The sequence below is a fragment of the Falco rusticolus genome, chromosome 10, assembly GCF_015220075.1.
Source record: "Falco rusticolus isolate bFalRus1 chromosome 10, bFalRus1.pri, whole genome shotgun sequence".
NCBI lineage: Eukaryota > Metazoa > Chordata > Aves > Falconiformes > Falconidae > Falco > Falco rusticolus.
In genome coordinates, this window is record NC_051196.1 from 20515174 (window position 1) to 20537930 (window position 22757).

Below are 22757 nucleotides of genomic sequence, written 5' to 3' on the forward strand. Positions count from 1 at the left end.
TGTCAGTTGCAAGTCAGGAGTTTAAGCACAACAGAGAAACAGAATACGATACCAGAAGCACTGCATTAAAGATACACACCCTTACTTTTCCTTTTGCATGGAAAGCTTTAAGAGATGGAGACACAGAGGTCTGCATCTTCACATGGAAGGTCTGCAGTGGGGGGTTTTGCTAGTTATTAAATAAAAAAAATAAAGAAAGAAGGGGAGAGATGCAGTTGGCCTAAAAACTCCAGCTGCAATACACTGACGCTATTCTCATGACAGAAGCCTATCCACAAATTTTAGTGGGTCAGTTTTACATAAATTTTGCATACCTCTGGGAGAGCCTGGGACTTAATCATAACTACTGAAAAAAATTTTAATCACTTAAGAACTAAACTAAATTAAGCATACCTTCAGCTTTTCATGTCATAGAGGCAGTCTTCAGAAAACAAGCACCAACTTCTAAAAATACACAGGCAGAAATACTTGCAAACCCTCTGCTCACCTCGGCTGCGCACCGGCAGCCTCCCCAGACCCAGCTTTCCTGGGTGCCCTGTGTTGTGCCCCACTGGGGAGCCTGGTCAGCCAGTCTGCCTTCCCACCAGAGCCCCAGCTCTGCTGCACGTGCTGCCCTGTGGGGACTCAGAAACCTCAGCAAAGCCAGATCACTGAGGGTGGCTCACGTCCTGCAAAGGCTGAGCAGCAAATCCCCACTGCACAGACAGAAAATAGAGCTGGTGTGCACAATTTTCAACCATTACAGAGCATTTATAGAGGAGATGAGGAACAGTCCTGTAAACAACTGTGTGTTGTGAGGCCTGAGGGGTCGAGCTAAAAGAGTTTTCCAATCCTCAGGCTTCAATGCTTACTCTAACTTTGGGATGCTCTATTCAGTTATACTTAGTGCAGGGAAAGGTTCTGGCTTAGCCCCAGTTCAACGCCACAATTTTACTTCCCAAAAAACACCGTGAAGTTCAGGGTGATCAGAGTAGAACCATCTGCTAATAAGAAAAAGCCAAAGATATTTCCTTCCTTTCTCAGAGCTATCACGTTCGATGAATCACTGCCATGCAGTTGTTTGTCAGGTTTTCTTTATTCTAGCATCACTTTTGCATTCCTACTTGTGATAGTAAGTTTTGGAACTCTGGTACATGAGACAAACTGGAAGATTTTCTTTAAAACAATTTTCTTTAAAAAGAAAAAATCTCAAAATAAAACAAATAAAAGACAAATCAAGCCACAGCAAAGGACAGGACCAACACCAGCCCCTGGGTGCAAACAGCAGCAGACCTGTGGGAAAGCCAAGGCAGACAAAGAGGCAGCAGACAAGACAGATTTTGGCCTTTCATTTGGAAAGCGTGAGATGGGAAAAGATTAACGCCAAAAACTAAACTTTGTGGTTACAGGAACATTGCACAGCGCCAGAGACCAAATATCAGAGCATTCCTGGCAGTCACCTGTGTGTTTCTCTCCTGCAGCTGATAGGAATGCTGGAAGCTTCACAGAAAAGCTTTGCTTGCCTCCCCACAGCGCACACATTGCTGCTTCTGGCCACACTCACATACACTCCTAAGTCCACACATTCCTGTTCTGCACAAACACCGTCACGCTCACAGCCACACATAGTGCACACATGCTCAGCTGCCTGCTGATGAAATGGATGCACTATGCCCCGCGGACACCAATCCCCAAGAGCTGCCGTGAATAACTGCTCCCACCTCCCCACCGCGTTCCTGGGGAGCAGCTCCCCACACACAGGGCCAGCCTCACACAGCCACACACGGTGACGCGCATGCTGACAAGTGGCCACATAAGCATCAGCACGTACACAAGATGCTCTGCAGATTGCTGAACCATGATGGTGTGACAGAAAGATCCTCCCCCAACTCTTCTTCCCAAACATCACGTATTTAAAAAAAAAAAAAATCCTACTGGAAAGTCCTGGAAGTGATTTGGAGTACGAAATCCTCAAGGCTGCTGACAGGAGAGACCAAAGTAGAGCCAGGTCACGAAGACCCTCTGGAAGGAGAGGCGGTTACGGACCTGGGAAGGAGGCAGGAGGTGTTCCTTACTGTGGACTGTGAGGGTTCCAGGCTGGATCCAGATCCCACAGGGAGAGTCCTGGCCCAGTACTAGCCACTGGGTGCGGCATCAGTTCTGAGGGAGAGCAGACGGAGGCTCCCCAGCTCTCCGCAGCTGGGGCAAGAGGTCTGGATCAGTCCAGCCCTAGGTCAGAGTCGGACGATGACCTCTCATCAGCCATATCGCGGATGGCATTCTCCATGGGGGCCAGGTTGCCGCTCGGCGTGATGCCCATGGGCTGGATGACTTGCTCTCTGAAACCAGGGAGGAGAGAGAGGAAAGTAACACAAATCTGCAGCAGACAACACAGGAACAGATGAGCACTACAGCAGAAACATGGGGCTTGCGGAAACTGCCCAGAAGCAGCCCACAACCACACCAAGCAACCACTAAGAATCCCTTTTTAGAAGTGGGGGACAGTTATCACCACAAAACCTCCAGCATGATGAGGAAATGGCTGGAAGCACAATTTGCAAGCATTGTTATCCTCAGGTTCCCTGGAATAGGCTCAGTTTTAGGGTCCTGTCCAGGTACAGGTCGTGTGGTGCAAGGATTGCCAGAGGAAAACTAGCACTGACATCAGTGTTCCTCTCCCTCTAGCACATGATGGAAATGCATACATTAAATGCACTGCCCTTTCCCCCTCCCATCCGTGGGGGTGGCCTGAATTCAGTTGGCAGATTCTGGGTTGCTCTGTGGCACCTTTTAATGACGGATTATTTAATGGCAGAAGAACAACCAGAGAAAACGCTCCTGCAGGGAAACTAATTGGTGGCACTGACTGCCATCTGTCCCCAAAACGCTGCTTCCTGCTGAGCAGCCTTGCCAGGACAGTGGCTGCTGTTCTTACTGAGCACCCAGCCAAACCTGGTGAGGCAACAGGTGCTCAAAAACACAGTGCAGGCACGTAGAGGAATTTCACAGCACGCCACTACACCAAAGAGGTGCGCAGGGCTTGCAGTGCCTTCCCTTGCACGTAACGGGGCCCAGATTAAGGAAGTATTTCCTCATGTATCTCCTCCATGCTCTCCTACATCCCTTCAGTTAGGGGTCGCCTTGGGAATACATTGTGATAAATGTAAATCACAGACACAGGTGCTGATGCAGACATGAACATACACAACTTTCTAGTACCTGGACAATTTGTCAAACATGTTGACTAACTTCATGGCTTCGTATTCCTTCTGCTCTTCAGTCATCCCTTCCATGGGGTTGGGTAGTTTCTCCTCGACACGTCCCGTGACAGGGTTAATGCTGCAAGAATAGCGAGGCCAGGGCAAAAGAGAGAGGTAAAGCACAGGAGGAAAAAAAGGGCTGTTTAAAATCCTTCTTTGCCTGTACAGAGCAGAGGAACACAACGGCAAGGCTGACTGTCATTGCCGCTCGTGGTTCCAGTCTCTTTCTGTATGTCCTGTGCACAGTTGTCCCCGCTTGCAAATCCCTCCTATTTCTCTTGTGTAACCAACATCACCATCCTGCCAATTCCACAGTGCAGTTTTAAACCACATGCACAAGGGCAAATGACACTTTTTCCCTCTCCTTGAGTCAGAAGGTAAAAAGCTCACACAGAAAAAAAAACCCCAAAAAACAACCCCCAACCTGTAAACCACATTGAACAGGATGCTGGAATGTATAGGACCTAGAGCTGAGCACAGTCCTGGAGCTCTCCCACCACATCCCTCGTCCTTGAGTTACCACCATTAATTCACAGGCAAATGAAAAAAAAACAACCCCAAAAAAACCACCTCGCTCCAGCAGCACAGGGCTCTGGAGATGGAGGAGTAATTGGCACTTCCAACCCCACTGCAAGAAGGAGCCGCCCTTGCTCCAGCACCCAGTAAAAACCTGTCACCGCAGTGGAGTGTGCAGATGCCAAGAACGGGTGGGTATCAGATACGGATTAGAGAGAGATACTGCCACGTGCACACCATGAACAGGTCTGGTGCAGAATGGGCTCTGGCTGAAGGAACCCACTTTGCTCTAGAGCCTGTACCCAGCTGCAGGGACCAAATATATGCACCAGTACCACTATGAGGAGCTCAGCCACAGAGCCATTTCACCCAAGGAACAGGCAGAGAGGGTGGAACAGGACATCAAAGGTAAGGGTGAAACTGGTAAATAATGTGGAAGGAAATGCTCATGTGAAAAAGCGGGACAAAGCAGATGGCAGGGAGAGAGATGAAGAAAGGGACAGAGCAGGAGTGGGAAGAAGGTGTAGGAAGAGGGGTGCTATAGAGGAGAAGCAGACTTCTTTACTTGGGCTTTGCCTCTTTGTACTCCTCAGTGTCTGTGTCTTCATCTTCCGAGTACTCTCCCTCTTCCCGACCACCAGCCATGAGGCCTCGCGCTGCCAGGAGCCCAGCTGCATTCCCGTAGCCAGTGTACTTCACAAACCGTGACACTGCCAGGAGAGAGAGAGAAACCACCCTGTGCTTCCCCTTCTGCCTCTCCAGCCCCGTCTGCTCCTCTGTGCTCCAACAGCAAGATCAGCGCAAGGCCACGGACACAGAAATGCCAGTGCTTCCTTGAACTCCGACAGGGGAGCAAGGCTCCCACGCTATGCACCAAGAATGGCAGGGACAGCACCCACAGGGCGGAGGCCTGAATGCAGGCCAGGTTGTCAACAGGGTGTTGGGGCGTCCTCCAGCACAGCTTTTCACTCACCGCTGGCACAAGAAACTCGTTCCCACAGAGCACTTGGATACTCTCCACTTTTCCCTACTCAGTGTATCTGGCCCAAGGGAAGACAGAAGATCCTGCTGGCTGCAGAGGGTCACCAATCCCACACTCTCTGGCTTGCCCAGGGGCCAAGCTTCAAGATTTCCTGTCACCAAAGCCCACAGCAAGCCCCTGCAACTCACCACTCTCCTTGCAGAGGACAAAGAGGAACTCTGCCGCACAGTGCTTCACGTCTGTGTCGATGTGGGTCATCAAACGTACCAGCTTGTTCCGCAGTGAGTTCCCCACCTCTGGCCGATTCCTCACATCCCGGAGTGGAGGCAGCACCTACAAGGCCACAATGAGGGGTGATCAGCAGAGCTGGAATGGCAGCAGCAGGTCAGACAGGGGAAAATGTATGTGCATTTTACAGATCAGCTAAAATTAATAAAACCAGAGTGTGGGAGATGTGGAAAAAACCAGTGTGGGTACCACTGGCCTCAATCACCCATGCGTATCAGAACCCAGCAGAAAGACAGAGGAGGTCTGTTTGGAGGATGGCAATAATCAGGCCGTTTGCTATTCTCTCTGCTCAGTGCAGCATCATTCAATTAGGCCGACAGATAGCGTACCTTTGCCTTCAGGAACTTCCTCGTCTGGCGGTGGACTCGGGCACTCTCAGTCAGCAGGTTCAGCACAGGGGTCAAACTCTCCTTCAGCTTGTGTCCCTGCAGAAGTGTCCACAAAGTGAAAAACACGTTAGTCACACTGAGCTCAACTCATCCGGTTAGTGATGGAGAACATGAGTACAGACCATCAGGGAAACAGATGGACATGGAAGCTTTCCAGCCTCTACTATAGGAATCGGTGCTTCATCATTCCTCAAACTGGCACGAACTTCCAAACCCTGCTCTGTAGCACAGCAGTGCTAGAAATACTTGTATAGGGCATCCAGAGTAGAGAAGCGCAGCTGTAAAATTTGGAGGCCCTTTGGAATAACTCCAGAGACTGAAAGCCACAGTCAGCTTGAAAATAACGCAAATTCAGGCTTCCAGAAGCGGCCCACCATATCACTGCTGAGTTGAGCGAAACAGAGCACTTATATTTTAATCACCCAGTTAATCATCTACTGTTCAACCCATCTCACTACCTGCAGTCCATAAAGCAATCACCCAGTCACCTTCCCAGTTGACAGACATTGTTTTAGTCCTACCATCAGAGTTTTGCCTCTACTAAAAACTGCCTCTTCTGTAAAGGGCTATCTCCAAAATACCCATGCCTTGCTGGTGCTCATGTGGTGTTGGCACTGGGCTTTTCAAGGATGAATGTAGACTGAAGGAAAGGTGCCCTGCAGTGAACTTGTGAAAACAACAGTGATGAACTCACACAGCAGCTTCACAACTCACCCTGTCAAGGCGTCGCTCCAGGAAATCCAGTAGGATGCTGACTGCATCCATGTTGACACCCATGTACTCAAGCGAGCCTGGCCGGACTTTCGGGGTCAGAAGGACATCCAGACATTTCAGGGGCAAGTTGCCCAAAAGGTTAACTGTATGACTAAAGATATAAAAGAGAAGTGAACACGCAGTCATGGATCTTTGCTCACTGAAGTTCTTCAGCTATCCAGAAATGAAGGTTCGTTACTAACTTCCAGGAGCGTCAGTACCTCAAGATCCAAGCTGTCTTTGGACTGCATCCCAAGCTCCTCACACCACTAAAAGGGAATAAACTGAACTGCTTTTTGGGTAGTTGAACTATTTTCTGGGAGTCCAAAGAGACTTCAGTGACAACTGGGAAACCATGGATCTTGACAGAGATGCCAAGTAGGACTAATCTGGGTGGTCAAAGATCTTTCTCTAGGGCCTCCTGCTGTATGACTCCTTCTCAGCTTGACAGTCAATGCAATGCATTGTTTAGGATTCCTCTGACTATAGTTTTCTTGAGAACAGGATGGTGTCACCTCCTCACAGCTGACACCCCTGGACCAATAAGGCTCAGCAATGTGACTCAGGCAGTTTCTCAGCATGGCTCAAGAGACTGACAGTTAATTAAGGGCACTCCATGCACTCCTTAATTAAAGTATTGAACATCTGCTCTGGCAGATTGCCCACTGAAGTGGGTGGCACTGTTGAGGAGGCCTGACGCAGGATACTGAATACAGCCCTTGGGGTCAGCAGGCTTGGAGAAAACCCTTCCTCCTGTAGGCCGGGAGGCTGTGGCATTAGCACACAGAAACTGACTGTAGGAAGGGCTGGGCTATTTCTGGGTTCTTAGCAGCGTGAGGAACACACAGGCCAAATCAAAGATGCCTGCTTGTCAGCAGTCACCTTAGCAAGCACCAAACAAGCAGATGTTAATGCCAGGGTCAGGCAGGATCTGCCTTGGGGACCCTGTTTCTAGTGAAGATCATGACCTAGTTATCTAACACAGACCTGTGGAACTCCTCAGTCCGGTCCTCTCCATCAGCAGAGATCATGAGGCAGTGGCGCAGGAGGGCACCCAAGTGCCGGTACAAAGCAGCATCTTCCTGGACCCAAAACAGAAAATTAAAACCTTGATGAGGAAAAGGGATCCTCCATGTCCCACAGCCTGCTGCCCCTGCAGCCCACAACCCCATCCCTCCCTCCAGCAGCATGATAACCAACAGCAGGGTATTTAACTTGAAGTAGCTTCCCAATTCTCATTTTGAGGTCAACACAGAGTCTTCCTCCTGCCCAATACCTTTCCCCTCACTCTACAACACCGGGTCAAGGGCTGGAAACGGCCCCAAAACAGGCCCATGGATTACCCAGAGATGTTCTCCATCATACTTTCCTCTGACCTTGCCCAGAAGGTGAAAAGAGTACCAGGACACACTCAGAAGCAAGTTACCTGGGAGCATTGCCCTCCCACTTGCACAACAAATCATGCCATTAGGAAGGAAAAATACCCAACTTTTAAACTGTAATGCTCTAAAAGTCTTAAGGGTTAATAATGCATTGGATAGAGGTGGTGCTCTAGGGGGAAAGGTCCATATACACGCGAGTTTATTGCTACCCGTACAAGTACCTGGGGGCTGCACGAGGGCCGGTATGTAATATGAGGAAATGCAACAGAGGAGAAAACCAGCAGTCAAGCCACATCCCGGAGACATGTGACTACAGTGGGATGGGACACCCAAGGAGCTTACCTCGTCAACCTCCCTCTTGCTGGAATCAAAGGTGATATTGAAGAGCACTTTCAGGATCTCCATGGCTCGCTCTGTCTCTTGCCGAGGCAAAGGTGGGAGAAGTCCCTCCTCAGTGGCAACTTCATAAGGGTCCATCCACTTTACACCAAGGGTCAGCTCCAGGGTATCTGTCATCAGGCTAATGCCCCTGAGCTCTTGGGCTAGCTGCTGCCGGATGTCCACTCTCAGCGCCGTCAGCAGGAACAGGAGACGCAGGTCAAAGAACTTGACCTCGTGAGGAAGGCTCCTCTCATTGTACAGTTTGATGCGCTTGGCCAGACCCACCACCAGCCGGGCTTCAGCTGTCAGCTCCTGTGCCCTAGGGCTGCTGAAGACAATGTTGCAGAGACATTTGAGGGATTCCAGAATTACATCCAAGTCTGGGACCTCCCGGATGAGCTCCTCCGAGTAATCAATGCCAGCATGCCTGGAGAGGGTCTTCAGGCCTTCCTTGGTGGTGAAAGGGTCAAGGCAGTATTTGTCCCGGGACAGGATGCGGATGCTTTCCAAACACGTGACCTGGCAGGAAGGCTGCAGCTCTTTTTCCAAGAACTTGATCAGCAGCTGGGCCATTTTCTGTGCAGTTGGAAAAAAGTAATGCCTCGCACACTGATGCTTCACGGTGCTCCCCCACCACCCTGTAATGCTCTGAACTGGAAAATGCAAGGGCCATCTAGAGATAAGCCCACTAATGGCTCTGGATCCTGACCCAGTATGAGCAAGGACACCCACCAAGAAACAAAGAACAGCTGGGAGAGGGTATCAGATGTGAGGGGAGAATATGAACAGGCAACTATTGCGTATTTTAGCTTCACCCATAGTTAGGATGATTCAGGCTAACAGTTTACTTGGCAGCTGCATTAAGCAAAGAGGGCAGAGCAGAAACACCCCTTATGGCTTCACTAAGGGGCAACAACCAACTCAACAGTAGTGCTCTACTCCCACCCAGAGCCTTAAGATTAGGGAGGCATCTGCTCTGGGTGCTCCAGAAACAGACTGAAAAAGTTGAGAGATGCATCAGAAAATCACCAAGGGAAGGTAAAAGAACCCAAGTGAGGCAAGAAGAACACATGATGCCGCAGGAAAGAAGGTGAAGAGGCCTCAGGAGATTCAAGTAAGTAGTGTCTCCCTAAATCTCAGTGCTGTCTGGAGACCTACTAGCCCAGATCCTCAAGTAGGTACAGACTAGCAGAGCTCCACTAACACGAATCAACAAGAGCTAAAAATCTAACCCTTGTGGATAACAGCATGGTACGCGACAGCAAGGAACAGAAGAGTACAAGAGCAAAGGTATTGCTTCATGCAATCACATCCAGCTGGGTTTAAACCAAGTGCAGCCATGGTTTGAACCAACACCTCACATTACACCGGTAATTCACTGCACACACATTCACACCTTGGTCAGGTAAGATCTCACTAGATCTCTTTAGCATAACACCGTATCAGAGCACATGTCTTTCCATGCATACTACAAGAGCAAAGGAATCTAAGATTGCAAGTTTTGCTATCACTCAGTGTAATAGGCTTAACACAGCCTAATCAGTTATACTTCAAAATAATAAAAGGACTGAGGGAAAGAATGAAGAAAAAAGGAATTTTAGTCCTTAACGTGAGGCTAGCAGAACTGAACAAGCTTTAGCTCATGAAGTATGCCCCACAATCATAACCCTGAGAAGCAAGTCATTCCTCTTCTTCCATACGAGACAGACACATGAGTTAAAGATGAAGTCATAAATAGCCAAAGCCTCTGACAGACTCAGGTTGAAAAGATCTCAGAGCATGTGCCCAGGGCTACACCAATAGAAGAAATGAGCACAAGGAACTAGACGGTGATGCTGAATTCATATTTCATGACATACACTCCAAAAGTGGAGCACCCCAAGGCTGGCCCTGAACTTACAGCCCGTGTGACTGTCCCAGCCTGAACAGCAAGTCAGTGCAAGGCAAAGAGCTTGGATCTTGCAAGATCTGGTCCTACACGTCAGGCTGTACCTGGAAAAACTTCACACTAGCTTTAACTGGCAATGGTACAGACAAAAGAGGTCCCATTCTCCACCCTGGATGCCTGGTTTGCACTTGCCATGCTAACATAGGCATTAGCACAATCAACCAATGAACTGGACCACAAAACTGACTCAGCTTGAAAATAATCCAGGAGAAAAAAAAAAGTTAACATTTAGGCAGATCAGCCCACCAACCACGCGCAGCCACGCAAAGGTCTGCCCTCACATGAAAGAAGTGAAAGAACAGAAACAAACAGGCAGGAGCATTTCTTTCCATCAAGTGCCAGATTACACCAGCTTAAAGTATCTGTTAATATACAGCCTTGATAAAATCCTGCAACTGGCTCACAGCAAAACCACTTACCCTCGAGAGGCTTGCATGTTGCTATGATCTTTGCCTAGCTGATCCATGCCACAGATAAAGGATTACACTTTTATATACCCGTGGCTGAGACTATATCCATCACTGAACCCAAAGGGCTTGCTAATGCTGGAAGGGTGCTGACCTGTATCCTAAAACAACTACTGATGGAAAAAACAGAGCCAGGCATTTTGAGCACACCATTCCCTAACCAAGTTAATGAAAAAACACTCATTTCTTTTCCTGTAGGGGCTGCCACCACCAAGCCCTGCTGGACATGAGTACGCAACAGCAGCAGATTTACACATCCGACAAGAGGAAGAAAGCCAGGAGTGTGCCTACCTTCCTGTCTTCCCGCTCCTCATCATCAAAGGTGAAGCACTGAGATTTCTGTGGGGGCAAAATAAAAACAATCAAAGCAATAGGTTAAAAATCCATAAAACTGTTTTGCCCAGCCAAGGAAGGGCCATTCAGCTGGAAAGCAGAAAGTCTAAAAACATACTGCAAAAGCAAGCACACCTTCTCAAGGACAGTCCCAACCAGCACAGAGACAAGGAATCAGCATGGCAAGGAGTGCCACAGTGCTCAGAGAGGTCTACAATATTTGTGGGGTTTGTAACAAACAGCACAAACTCCCAAAGAACAAGACAAAAGGAAAACTCCCCTGCCACTGAGGTTTTTGCTTCAGTCCTGACTTTTCTTTCCAGTGCTGTCCCTACCTCAGCAACTCTATCTACATGCATTGCAACTACAGGTAATGAATCTGGTTTGAATAGCAGAGATTGACCACGCCACCAGGTCTGAAACGCTTTCCTTGTCTGAGGTTCCCACTGTTCTGTGGGCCCCCGTTTCTCTTCCATCCTTGAAAAACATCTGTGATGAATATTACCCACTGCCCTCTTCCACTGGCTCTGCATTGCAGGCTGAATGCCACAGGCCACAGTTGTGCCCATCTGACAGATGGGCTTTTAAAAATAGTGCAGCAGTAAAGTGGGTGCTCATCACAACCCAAATATCCTGTAATAGCCGGTAATTCCTCTGCTCAGCAAGGCCTCCAATCGCAGGTGTTCCCCGACTCACTCTGCAAATGTAGTCTCCCCTGCCGTTCACTGCCTTTTTTACAAGCTGCTGATTTCCTGTCTGCTTAAAAACAGAAAATAAAAGTTTGCAGATTAACTGTGTCACAGTTACCAAGATCCCAGGGATGGCTTTGGTCTTTCTAGCCTAGAACAAGCTGTGATGGGCAAAGCAATGCCAGCACACTGGCTGAGAAACCTCAGGTGTGGAAGCAGGACAGCTGTATTCCTGGAGGGCAGCCCCTGGCACAGCACTATCATGCTTTAGCATGGTGACCTGACCAGTGCAAAAGCTGCTGCACCACGTTATGAGGAACCGGTGGTTCAGTCCTGGAACCGATCTGCTCTGCAGACAACCACGCCACTTGTTCTTTTCCTCCACATCCTCTTTGCGGGCTCCTGAAATCTCATTTCTGTATATTTTTCAGCCATACCTGTGGTTTTGCTTTTGCTGTAGTTTCCTCCTGGCAATCAAAAACTGACTGCGTATGCAATAGTGAATTAAAATTTATCCCCAGAAAAGTATCATCATTTTTTTACAGTAAAAAAAAAGTCAGGAAGTTGCTTAGTTTATCTGCAGTTTCATAATGCTTGTTGAATGCTCCATTTATTCTAGACAGGCTAGCAAAGCCACTGACATTCTTACAAGTTTCCTACGCTCGATACACTGACAAAGGAGCCAGCCAGAGGAATTACACAGAAGATATTGTGGTTTGATGCCTCAGGCTTGTTACACATCAAATTCTGTTTGCACTCTGAATTCCTCCAGCATTACACCTGCTGTAGGTGATGTTAATCCTGTGGACCATCTTTAATAGGGACCTACTCCTGAGGTAGTGTCTCCCCTGTTTCAAAACAGAGTGCTGGAAACAGCTGCACACTCTCGCTCTTGCACACTTGTGAAAAATATTCACAGGTTCTCCCTGCTGGCTTCCCACCTACTCAAGAATGGTGCAGAATGAGTCACAGATCTGCAGGGCCAGCCCCACCCTGGTGGAAACCCTCTGAAGGAAATTTCCCTGACAACCAGAGTCTATTTCAAAAGGGATTTACCCCCACAGATAATCCTTTGCCACTCTAAAGCTAGAAACACTCCCATCTCTGCTTCCAAACCATTCTTTTGGGGTTTTTTATTCTGTATTTGTTATTTACTTCTTATTATCAGCTTTCAGATCAAGCATCTGTACCAAATTCCAGCAGCCCATCCCTGTCCACCTCTGATGATCTTTTACTTGCAAATCACAACCACGATTTCACCTGCAGCTCCTCCCCAGGCCTCAGTTTTATTACCAAACCTTGCCTTAACAAAAAAGCTCCTCCTACTCAGTCTTCACATTGACGTTTATTTCCCTACCAGGTTTTACTTGGGATCTGGATAATATTTTTTAAAGAAAATCCCTTCCACGTGCTTTACTTCCATTATACAAAGGAACCAAGATAGAAGCTGCTTAGCTGCTTCCTAGCAAAACATCAAGCAATGAACCATCTGTAAGTAAAAGCCGAAGCAGTCTGTAACATTTTTATGGCAGTAACGCGCAGACAGATGCACTCAGAGGAGACAGACTGGGGACAGCCGGATGGCACAGAACACGGCCAACCTGCTTCCAGGCTTGGAAACAGCAGCAGCTGACATCAGGGAGAGGTCTGATGCTCACTCACCTCCTGGTTGTAGATCTGAAGCACCTTGAGAACTGTGTCTTGCTCCCCACTTTCCAGGGTGGCTACTACAGTCCTGAGCTCCATTATCTTAACAGCTTGGCTTCAGCAGGAGGTGAAACCGGGAGGAAAGGGAGTGAGGGGGCTTCCAGAGCTCCTGGACAACAGTGATGGTGATGCAAAATGACCTCGATACACAGATATCTAAGAGGGAGAGAGAAAGGGGTGGGGAAAGAAAAAGAGGGGCAAAAAAATAAATCACAAAAAAAAAACCCCAAGTGACATTGCTCACGCTGTTGCATCCATAAAAGCAGAGCAGACGGACACCCCAAGTAAAGCCAGCAGCCAGCTTCCTCTCTCTCCCTCTAATCTTCTTCCTCTCTTTGCTTTTCAACGTTTAATATATGCTCTCCCAGTAAAGCACTCGGGGAAAACCTTCCCCCCACCCAGCCAGGGGATTAACATAGAGCAGATAACAGCAGTTCCCTGAAATAGCTCTCTGCCTCCTCCTCCCCTGGCTGGCCTGATTTCTGCTACTGCACAGAAGAAGAAAAAAAAAAATATCCAGAAACATTCCTGTGGAGTAAAAAGGTATGGAGAGGAAAGCCAGGCAGACAGGAAAGCATCCCCCTGTTTTAAGGCAGAGCTACCTTTTAAGGTGGTGAAAAGAAAGAGTTCATGAGGATTTTGTTGCAGTCACTGCATGCAGTCAACACCAGAAACAGGCTGTGCATCAGATTATGTCAGACACACTGCACACGCAGTAAAACTGCACGTACGGGGATGGCTGGGCTCCACAGCCCCAGCCTTTATACCATTATAGAAGATAATGTGCCTCATGAGAATAATGTAAATGAGCAGATGCACATAGGCACGGATGATGAGATTATTTTAGACACAGGCACAAGTTTAACAGTTCACAGAGCTATGCAAGCCCATAGTGTTGGAAAGTAACTCCTAATGGTGGAAAATCTAGCAAATTTGGGTGGGTACGTGGGCTCACACACCCGTCTAGGCTCTGCGCTGCCACGTACCGCGGCTCTGCAACAGGGCCAAGCACCGGTCTCGCCCGTCACGGGAGCCTGTGCCCCGCGCCCCGGGGGATGTTCGAGGGTCCCGGGGCCAAGCCTGGCCCCCCCCGCCCCGGGGGTTGTTCGGGGGTCCCGGGGCGCCCCGGCGCAGCCACGAGGGTCTCCGGGACCCGGGGCACATGTCGCCCTCCGGGAGGGGCGGCGCCGGGGAGCTGGCGGCTGGCCCCCGGGCGGCAGCGCATCCCCAGCGCTGGGGGGCGGCCCCCGCCGTCCGTGGGGGAAAAGGCCAGAGCAGGTGGCAGCACCGGTCACCCCCCGCCCTTCCACACCCGCCAGCGCCCCCCTCACGCTGCGGCCTCCATCCCCTGCCATCTCGTTGCACCTTCCGACACCCTCAGGCACCCTCCTTCGGCCGCCAGGGCCGCGCAGGGCTCTGCCGGTACCTGCACTCCTTCGGAGACGCCGGAGCGGGCCGGGGCCGCGCCCGACCCCGGCCCGCCTGAGCAGGGGCCTCCGGCCCGCCGCCCTCCCGGCCCAGCGGGCGCCTCGGCCCCGCGGCGAGGGCAGGGCAGGGCCGGGCCAGAGGAGGCCGCTAGGCCCGGCCGCCGGCGGGGAAGGGGGGCGGCGAGCGAGCTGGGGCGCGGAGGGAGGCGCCGCTCCCTTCCTCTCCGCCGCCCCGGCTTCCTGCCTCATTTCCTGGCCCCGGCCCTCCCCCGGCGGCGCTCCGCGGCGCGGCCCGGAGAGCCGCGGCCGGGACGGGCCCGGCCTGAGGAGGCCCCGACAGCCGCCCCGCGGGCGCCGGAGGAACCCCACAGCGGGGCAGGTCGGCGGGCATTTGGCTGGGGCCGGCGCGGCTCCGCCCGGCGAGGCGGGGCTGGTGGCCGCCATGGCGGAGTGGGGCCGAGGTGAGGGGTCGGCGGGGCCGGGCCCAGGTGGGGGGCGAGCAGGGGGGTCTCCGCTGCCGTTTGTGGGGGGGCAGGGGAGCGCTGCCACCGCCATTCGGGAGCTGCAGCAGGCGGCGGCCCGGCCCGGGCGGCCCCTCTGCCCAGCGCCCGGCGGCGCTCCGTGCTGCCGAACCCTGTGCTGCGCCCAGCGGCCTGGCGGGGCTTCCAGTCCGGCCCGTCCGGGGAAGGTTTGGGGCGGTTTTGTCACGAAGAACTGGGGAGCGTTTCGTGGCACTGATTCCCCGAGGTTGCAGGTGCGAGGGGGCAGCTGTAAAGGCTTCCATGGCAAGCCCCAGACCGGCCGGGCAACGAGCCTGCTCTGCCTCGCCTGCCACGTCGGGTGAGCAACCGCACCAGTAGCTGTATCAGGCCAGATGAAACTCATGCTCCTCGGTTTCCCCCCCCCCCCCCCCAAGGTCAGAGTCCGGGTGCCGTGGAGGATATGCTGGATGTAGAGAACAAGCGTATGGCAGACACCCTAGCCAACAAGGTCACCAGGCTGAAGTCGGTGAGTTGCTGAGCTCGGGGCGGGCGCTGCGGTGAAGGAAGGACAGGGCATCCTTCTCCAGGGCTTTGCGGGGGATGCGAGCTCCTGGTCAACATAGAGGGCTTCCTAAGTATTAATGACTCCTAAGTTGTTGGTGATGCGGTGGTTAACTTTTATTTGTGGAATGCCAGAGATGGCTTTATGAATTTCCACTTTCCTTTTGAGGTTTAGCGACATCACCTGATGGGAATGGTGTGGCTTTCGCAGCTCTCAGGTAAGGAGTTTTAGGCACAAGGAGAAACATAAAAGCTGCACAGAGGGGTATTGCTAAGCGCACCTCTCAGGGAAAAAAGTCAAAATAAAAGGGCAGGTAAATTAGTTTTGAAAAATGCTCATATCTGTAATAAGAGGTGTTCTTAAAGCTAGTTTGCTCCTACTAACATCAAATACTTTGATTTAGGGTTTAATAGAGGTCAGTGACTCACCTTGTAGAAGGGAAGACTTGAGTTCTTGCCGTTGTGTCCCGGCATTTAAATGCTCCTGTCCTATATGACGGTTTCAGACAGTCGAGCTTTAATTTCAGTGTTGCAGAGCTGAAGAAGTTCAACCTGAAACCAAAATGAGAATTTATTCCTCTACTGAACAAGCCTCTGTCTGTCTGTGTAGAGAGGGGAAGCGTTGGCTTGCTTTTCTAATATGCGTTTCAAATTTTACCAGCACTAGATGCTTTAGAGGTTCTCTCTGCATTAGAAGTTCATTAATACCCATTTCTGCCCTTATCTTGTGTAGCTGGCTCTGGATATTGACAAAGATGCTGATGAACAAAACCGTTACCTGGATGGCATGGTAAGGAACCCATGAAATGTAAAAAGGCTGACTTTTTTGTGCTGCCTCTCAGCAGTTACCTGAACTGTGGAAGTTTAACAGCAGTTCAAAGTTAGCAGACAAAGTCAGATCCCAGTGGTCGGTTTGGCAAACCAGGGAGTGTAACTAAACCGGTTTCCAGTAGACTTCTAGATACATAAACATCAGATCCTTGGCAGCTGCTAATACCACTTTCTCTGAATGGGCAACACGGGTGGTATTTAGCACCTGAGAAGACTGATGTAGGACAGCACATTTCAGAAATCTCCCAGGTGAAGATTACCTCCTTACTGGGATTAAAGAGCTGCCTGATGGGCCTGTTCCTCAGATGCTCCTGTGATTTTTGGTATTGCTGTATAAATCTGTCTGGGTTACGTACCTGTAACCCCTGAAACACAGGCTGCCTGTCAGGAGTTTGTAGTTCACTGATGTCTTTGGAAAGAAGGAGCAAAGCTGATGCTCTGGGTCCATTCAGGTTGTTTGGTGCCCTGTTCTGTCATCCTTCTGACACGCAACACCCAATAAAACCAAAATTGTTTTCCAGAGTAATCTGCCTTTTAAGCCTTAGTTGCTGATGGGAAATCACAGTGCATGGGGGAAAGGGCAGAATAGCACATCCCTGTAGCAGAGGGGTTACCTGCTATGGCTTTTTAGGGGGAAGGTAATTCGTTAACTGAATTGCAAGAGGAAGGGGAAGCCCCCCCCGAGATTTGAGAAGGAGATCGGCAGCATAACTCTGGTGCTTGGAGAGCCTTTTCTGCCTGTGCCGGATGTTGGAGAGCTGGTATGTGGAAGCAAGAGAAAAGATAATTGTAGTGTTGAAACCAGTTGAGTCAAAGGTGTAAGCTCAGCTTGGAAGCTTAGTAACGGTGTATGCTGACAGTGTTGGAGCATCTGAAATGGATACTTGCTCAGCCCAAAAATTAGAAGCATGGAGAACTGGAATAAAAGGTGTAATGGCAAAGGACCTTAAAGGTGAAGCCCTCAATCAGCATGAAATTGTGCTGCTGTTACAGAGAAGGTTTTGAAGCATTTCAGGAGCAGCATGAGCAGAAGCTTCAGATAATTCGTGGATAAGGAAAAGAGACCAGAAGTCAAAATGAAAATGCCTGAACTGCATTGATTTGAGAATTGTTTGCCATGCTCTGGCAAAGTTGCACATGCGTGCCATTCCATGCTGAAGAAAAAAATAGAACTAATGGCAAGAAATTGCAGCTTCTTGTGTGCTTGTGAGCCTGTGATGCTGTACATTTAACGGCTTTGTGTAGGGACAGTTCCTTTAGATGAAGTGCTCGCTTGTAAAGTTGCTGTTAAGGTGTTTCAGGCAGAATATGCTGCATGGGTACAGCTGAACAGTTCGGCAGCAGGTAGCTTGACCCTGTTTTAAAAAAAGGGGAGGCAGTTTGTTTTATGTTTGGAACAGACCTTCCACTGTCTCTTTCGTTGGTGCTGCTCCTGCAGCCTGGGCACAGGAGGGGCAGGACCTTCTGGGAGAGATGTGATGAGCACAGAGAGGCCAGCAGCTACTGTGTGGCTCTCCGTGCAAATGTTTTTTAGCCAGGAAGTGGGAGATTCTTCAGGGATATCTTCATCTGTTTTTAATGCCTCTGTCTTATTCTTTCTCATTCAGGATTCAGATTTTATGAGTGTGACTGGCCTGCTAACCGGCAGTGTGAAGCGTTTCTCCACCATGACACGATCTGGGAGGGATAATCGCAAGTTGCTCTGTTCTGTTTCAGCAGGACTGATTGTTGTTTTCTTCATCCTCTACTATCTTGTGTCAAAAGCAGGGACTTGAGCTTGTTCTGCAAGTTTTACAGATCAAAAAACATGACGATTGACAGACTTGTTCAATGCCTTTCTTAGTCTGCCCTGTGGTGGAGTCTTTGAGATGTTCCAGACAGACCTTCCAAATAATTTTTCTTTCCACCAGCCTCTTGTCATTGTTCTGACTGGTCTCAGACATCTCTTTATAAAATGAGTATGTTTGATTCTAAATGGATTTTCATGTCTAACACAATTTTGATGGTGTTAAATGCTTACGCCTTTATCTCTTGCCTTGTCCATGTCTTGCGGCCTATTTTTAAGGGCCACTTTTGTGTTACCTCCTTACTGATACTGAGCACTAAGCTTGTGAGCAGATGTGGCTGAGAAATCCAGAGACTTGTTGATACTTAAATGTTTAATAAACCAGCTGAGCTTTGGAAGCTGTAGAGTTTAGGATGTCGATTTATCACATTTGTTAGTATGAATCTGTGACTTACATTCCAGTGTGGCCCCTCAGCTAATACCTGGTCTCAGTTTCCCCTTGACTTGGGGACCTGTTAATATCCTCGGTGTCCCTGGGTTGAAATGAAATCTGTACTGCTTTGAAATGAAGTTAGCAGTAGATCTGGACCCTGGTACTCTCTCATTGTTGCAGTGAAGTGTTGCAGAGGAGCAAGACTAGCTTGGTCATCTTTATCAGCCTGGGTAAAGCTGGGGATGAACCCTGCAAGAAAGGGCCGAAGTCCATAAGCCACCTTGATTTACACACATATAGTATCTTCCAGTACCTTCCCACGCACTTGCAAATGCACTCCCTTAGACTATTAAATCAGTGTGAAGAAAATCTGATAGCAAAAGGTTCTCTTAATTTCAGTTATTGTGGTACCCTGGTATTTGGGCACTTTGGGAAGATGTGCAAATAAAAGCAGAGGTTGAGGTCAAGTGAAATGTCCCAAACAGTGGTGGTGGGGTAGTGGCAAGAGGTCAAGGAAAGATTTGATCGGAGGGTTGATTTATTTATTTATTCATGTAGAAAGTAACGTAAGAAGCGCTTGCTTTGCCTTTGGTAGTGCTTTGGGGATCCCTGCCTGCAACACTCCTGTCAGATGTGTGGCGAGGCACATCCCTGCCGGCTTTGTTTGCGAAGCAGTCATTCCCGATGAAGGTGCAATGCATGCCAGATTTCCTCTCCTGAGGTGGTGCACGCAGCTCTGGGAGTGCAGTACCTGGGAAATCCATCTTCCCTTCACCCACCCTGCCTTTCGCTGGGCTGCTTGCTCGCCTCATGACCCCATTCTTCCATACCTGAATTATTTAAGTCTTGCCTATGATTGAAGTAAGAGATCTGTAACTTTAAAAATACTGTGTGTGTTAGGGGAAAGAAAAAAGAATTTAAAATCAAACACTCGTCTCTTCAGACAAACCCCCCACTGCCTGTTGTATAAACCTTCCACTTTCCAAAGCAGCTGAGCAGAGCTGCTGTGTTTCATCTTGTCTGTTTTCTGTACCAACTGCTCATGTGTTCTGGTTTTCCTTTTTGAAAGTCTTTGCTTATTTGCTTCTCTTACCTTCCTGTAACAACTGCCTCTGCAGGACTGAAGTATTCTTCCTCTGGTTTTACAGTCTTTCTCCTCTCCAGCAAGCCTATATTCATCAATGACTGGATGTTTCCTTTGGCCTTCCCCTTGTACCCATTAGGAATTCTTTGTCCTTGGACTAAGCCGGATCTAGATCTGTAAATGGACTGTGTTGTCCTTTGTTCTGGCTGTACCAAACTGCTAACAAAATACTCTCATAACTGGATTAGATGTCTTCCCCCTGTCTCGCCCCATGTGGGAAAAAAAATGCAGGGAAGGCAAGTAGAAAGGAGGCAGCAATGACTGTCTTTGGTTCTTCCTGCTTCTCTGGTAAGATGTGGCAGCTCTGAACTCTTTTTGTTTGGCAGAATGATGGGTGAATTGATGGACTTTGTTTTTATTTTCTGAAGCAGATGACTTATGATGAAAGGCCACTGAATGGCCTGGTCTTCACAGTGGTGGTGGGGTTTATTTGTTTTTACTGTTGTAAATAAAGTTCTGTTTTTAGAATTTTTTGCTCATGTTTTTTTCCATGTGCTTACATGTTAGCAATGCCAAGATCAGACCACTCAGCTGTTCTACTTGAACTGTAGAGAACCTGCAGCCTCAAAACCCAATTTCAGCATTATGCCGAGAAACAGTGTGTCTTCAATGAACTGAAGTATGGATATTTGAGCAGAGCTGCCCTAGCTTGGAAGGAGCAGGTCTTCATTGCTCTGCAGCATCTGCCTGTGCCATTTCAGAAGGTGACTTGTAACTCCAGTATTCTCTCTGAACAAGTGATACTTCAGAAGTTGAGCTGCTGGGGGAACTGTCTGCAGTATCTTTCTGTGCTGGTCTAGGTATTAAGTAGTCCTGCTATTAGTCCAGGTCTGACTTGCCTTTGGCCCTTCTTTGCCGAGGAAATATTTTCCTATTTTTAATGCTTTGTATCTGAACCTTTGAAGTCCTCTAGAACTCAAAAAAAGGATTAAAAAACCCCATATATTTAATTAACCTCAGAAGTTTAAAACTGAAAAATTTAAGTTAAAGGGGTTTGAACCTCAGGTGAGTTGTGCCCCCCTCTGATTCCCACTCCAGCACAGCCACACGATTGGAGGGAGCGTTTGTAGGACGCTGTGGGCACTGCGCAGTCTCCTCCTGCTCCGGGCATTTCTCTGGGCTTCTGCTGCTGCCTTTCCCAGTAGGTGCCCATGTCCTGTTGGTGTGGCGTTTGCCGCTATTGGGCATCAGCACGTGGCTGGAGCAAAGGCTTCAATGCGCAGAGAAAGATGTGTGAGCATTGCCGGGCAATTGATTCCATTGGGAGGATTTGTATGTGTAGGGAGTCTTGTTACAGAAATCAGTTATAGCACCACATAACGTGCCCAACCCTCTGAAAATTAAGAGCTGCAACATTAGGAAGTTCTTGGGAAAACTGAGTTGGGATGTGTCACCTGTAGGCATGTTGCAAAAGAATCTTGCACCGTAGTGAATGGGCTGAGGAAGTGCAAAATCAGAGAGAAGGAAGAATTCAGAACAGGGGTTAATCACAATAGCAGCACAGTAGTTGAAGGCAACAGAAGGACAGGGTGCAGGATCGAATATGTAACAGCGTTAGCATTGGGACTTAGTCTCTTGAAGATATTGTACCGCCTGGCCCTTCAGCATTTTCTAAACATCTAGTTATTTGAGTAATTTGTTTTGGTTTCAGTGCTCGCCCATAGTAGTAGTACGATTACAATGTTTTTTCTGAGGCATAAAAATTAGAGAGAGCAGATCTTCCTCACACACACCCCCCACCTCAAGGTGAATGTACGAAATACTTGGGAGTGTTTTTATTGAAACTGTAATAAGCCAAGAATTAGAACTCAGCTGTGAACCGTTACTTTAAGCATGGTTTTGCAGCACCATCTAAAGGTGCATCTCCAAGTCACCAGGGTGACTCATTAGCTACAGAATAACTTGGACTTTTCTTGAACGCTAATGCCACAGCTAACACACAAGCTGAACTGTAACACGCAGCTGGGATCACTGCAGCAAATGTAAAAAAAAAAAAAATTGGTAATAATGGGACAAGATGACATACCGGAAGTAATTGCTGTCTGCATCCGTATGCTCATGGTTGTTTACTGGAATTACTAGGTGCAGTTAACTGACTACAGGGGATTGCAGGTCTCGTGGAAGCTGCAGGTGCCTGGGGCTTAGTCAGCGTCACCTGGAAGGGGAAAAGTGAGAAGGAAACAAAGCGTGACCGTGGGGCCTCGTTCTCCACAAGGCTTGTCCTCAGCAGAGGTCGCCCAGTGCGGCAAGTTGATGTACGTGTCTGTGGCATTGGCCGTGCCTCGTGTGTGCCTGGGCACTTCTAGCTGACGCCCCCTGTCCCGGTGGCACGTTCCTTGGGAACCTCCTGTGTTACCAGGACATTCCTGAGGGGCTGCTGCTGCTCCTGCCTGGCACTTCTGCCCTTTCTGGGGAGGCACGTGAAGGCCAGAGAACTGGAGCTTGGGGTCGGGTAAAATACATCCCTCGAGTGCTTTTAGGAGGCCACTCAAAGCAAAGACGTTGATTGCAAGCAAGAAACAGGGGGATGTGCCCACGCCACCTGGCAAGGGAAGCAGTGCTGGGGCTGATGTCCCCGTCCCCACACCTACAATCCCTGACCCATCGACGCCTGCAACGTCCCTCTCCCGGCTCTCCCCATCCCCACCACCATCGACAGCCCTCAGCTTGGAGGAGCAGGAGGGAGACAGGACACGTCCTCTGCCGTCCCCAGCCCCCCCGGAACGCGGAGAGGGACCCTCCAGGTAGGGGTCGAGCAGCCCCGTGGGGACGGCGACCTGCTCGGTACCAGGTGGAAAAGGGGATGGGGACACCGGGGAGGCCCAGGGACAGACGGACAGCAGCGGTTAGGGACGGGGGAACGGCGGAGACGCGGGGCTGCCGGCGGCTGCTCACCGCTCGGGGGACGGAGCCCCTGTCCCCGGCAGGACGAAGGCCGCCGCGGGCCCAGCACCAGGGCGTCCCCCACCAGGGCCGGCCCCGGGCCGCGGCCGCAGTGCGCCCGCCATGCTGCGTGGCG

General features: G+C 49.7%; 2 protein-coding genes across 5 annotated transcripts; one reads left to right on the forward strand and one right to left on the reverse strand.

Annotated features, from left to right (window-relative positions):
- Nucleotides 1-1055: 1055 nt before the first annotated feature.
- RIC8A (RIC8 guanine nucleotide exchange factor A) lies at nt 1056-22747 on the reverse strand. Of its 4 annotated transcripts, XM_037401692.1 has the most exons (13): nt 22634-22747; nt 21765-21893; nt 15974-16096; nt 13030-13230; nt 10637-10684; nt 7892-8506; nt 7155-7249; nt 6129-6279; nt 5355-5450; nt 4926-5070; nt 4321-4465; nt 3199-3318; nt 1837-2318 (listed from the first exon to the last, which is right to left on the reverse strand). In XM_037401692.1, exons 4-13 carry the CDS (start codon nt 13111-13113, stop codon nt 2198-2200), a joined length of 1620 nt encoding a protein of 539 aa, XP_037257589.1. In that variant the 5' UTR covers nt 13114-13230; nt 15974-16096; nt 21765-21893; nt 22634-22747; the 3' UTR covers nt 1837-2197. The 4 variants fall into 4 exon arrangements, with proteins under 4 accessions (XP_037257591.1, XP_037257589.1, XP_037257588.1 ...); XM_037401691.1 differs by lacking the exons at nt 15974-16096; nt 21765-21893; nt 22634-22747 and adding an exon at nt 14501-14628; XM_037401693.1 differs by lacking the exons at nt 15974-16096; nt 21765-21893; nt 22634-22747 and adding an exon at nt 13319-14069.
- Nucleotides 14690-20206, forward strand: BET1L (Bet1 golgi vesicular membrane trafficking protein like). Its single transcript, XM_037401695.1, has 4 exons — nt 14690-14962; nt 15418-15509; nt 16278-16334; nt 17983-20206. Exons 1-4 carry the CDS (start codon nt 14944-14946, stop codon nt 18148-18150), a joined length of 336 nt encoding a protein of 111 aa, XP_037257592.1. The 5' UTR covers nt 14690-14943; the 3' UTR covers nt 18151-20206.
- Nucleotides 22748-22757: the final 10 nt, after the last annotated feature.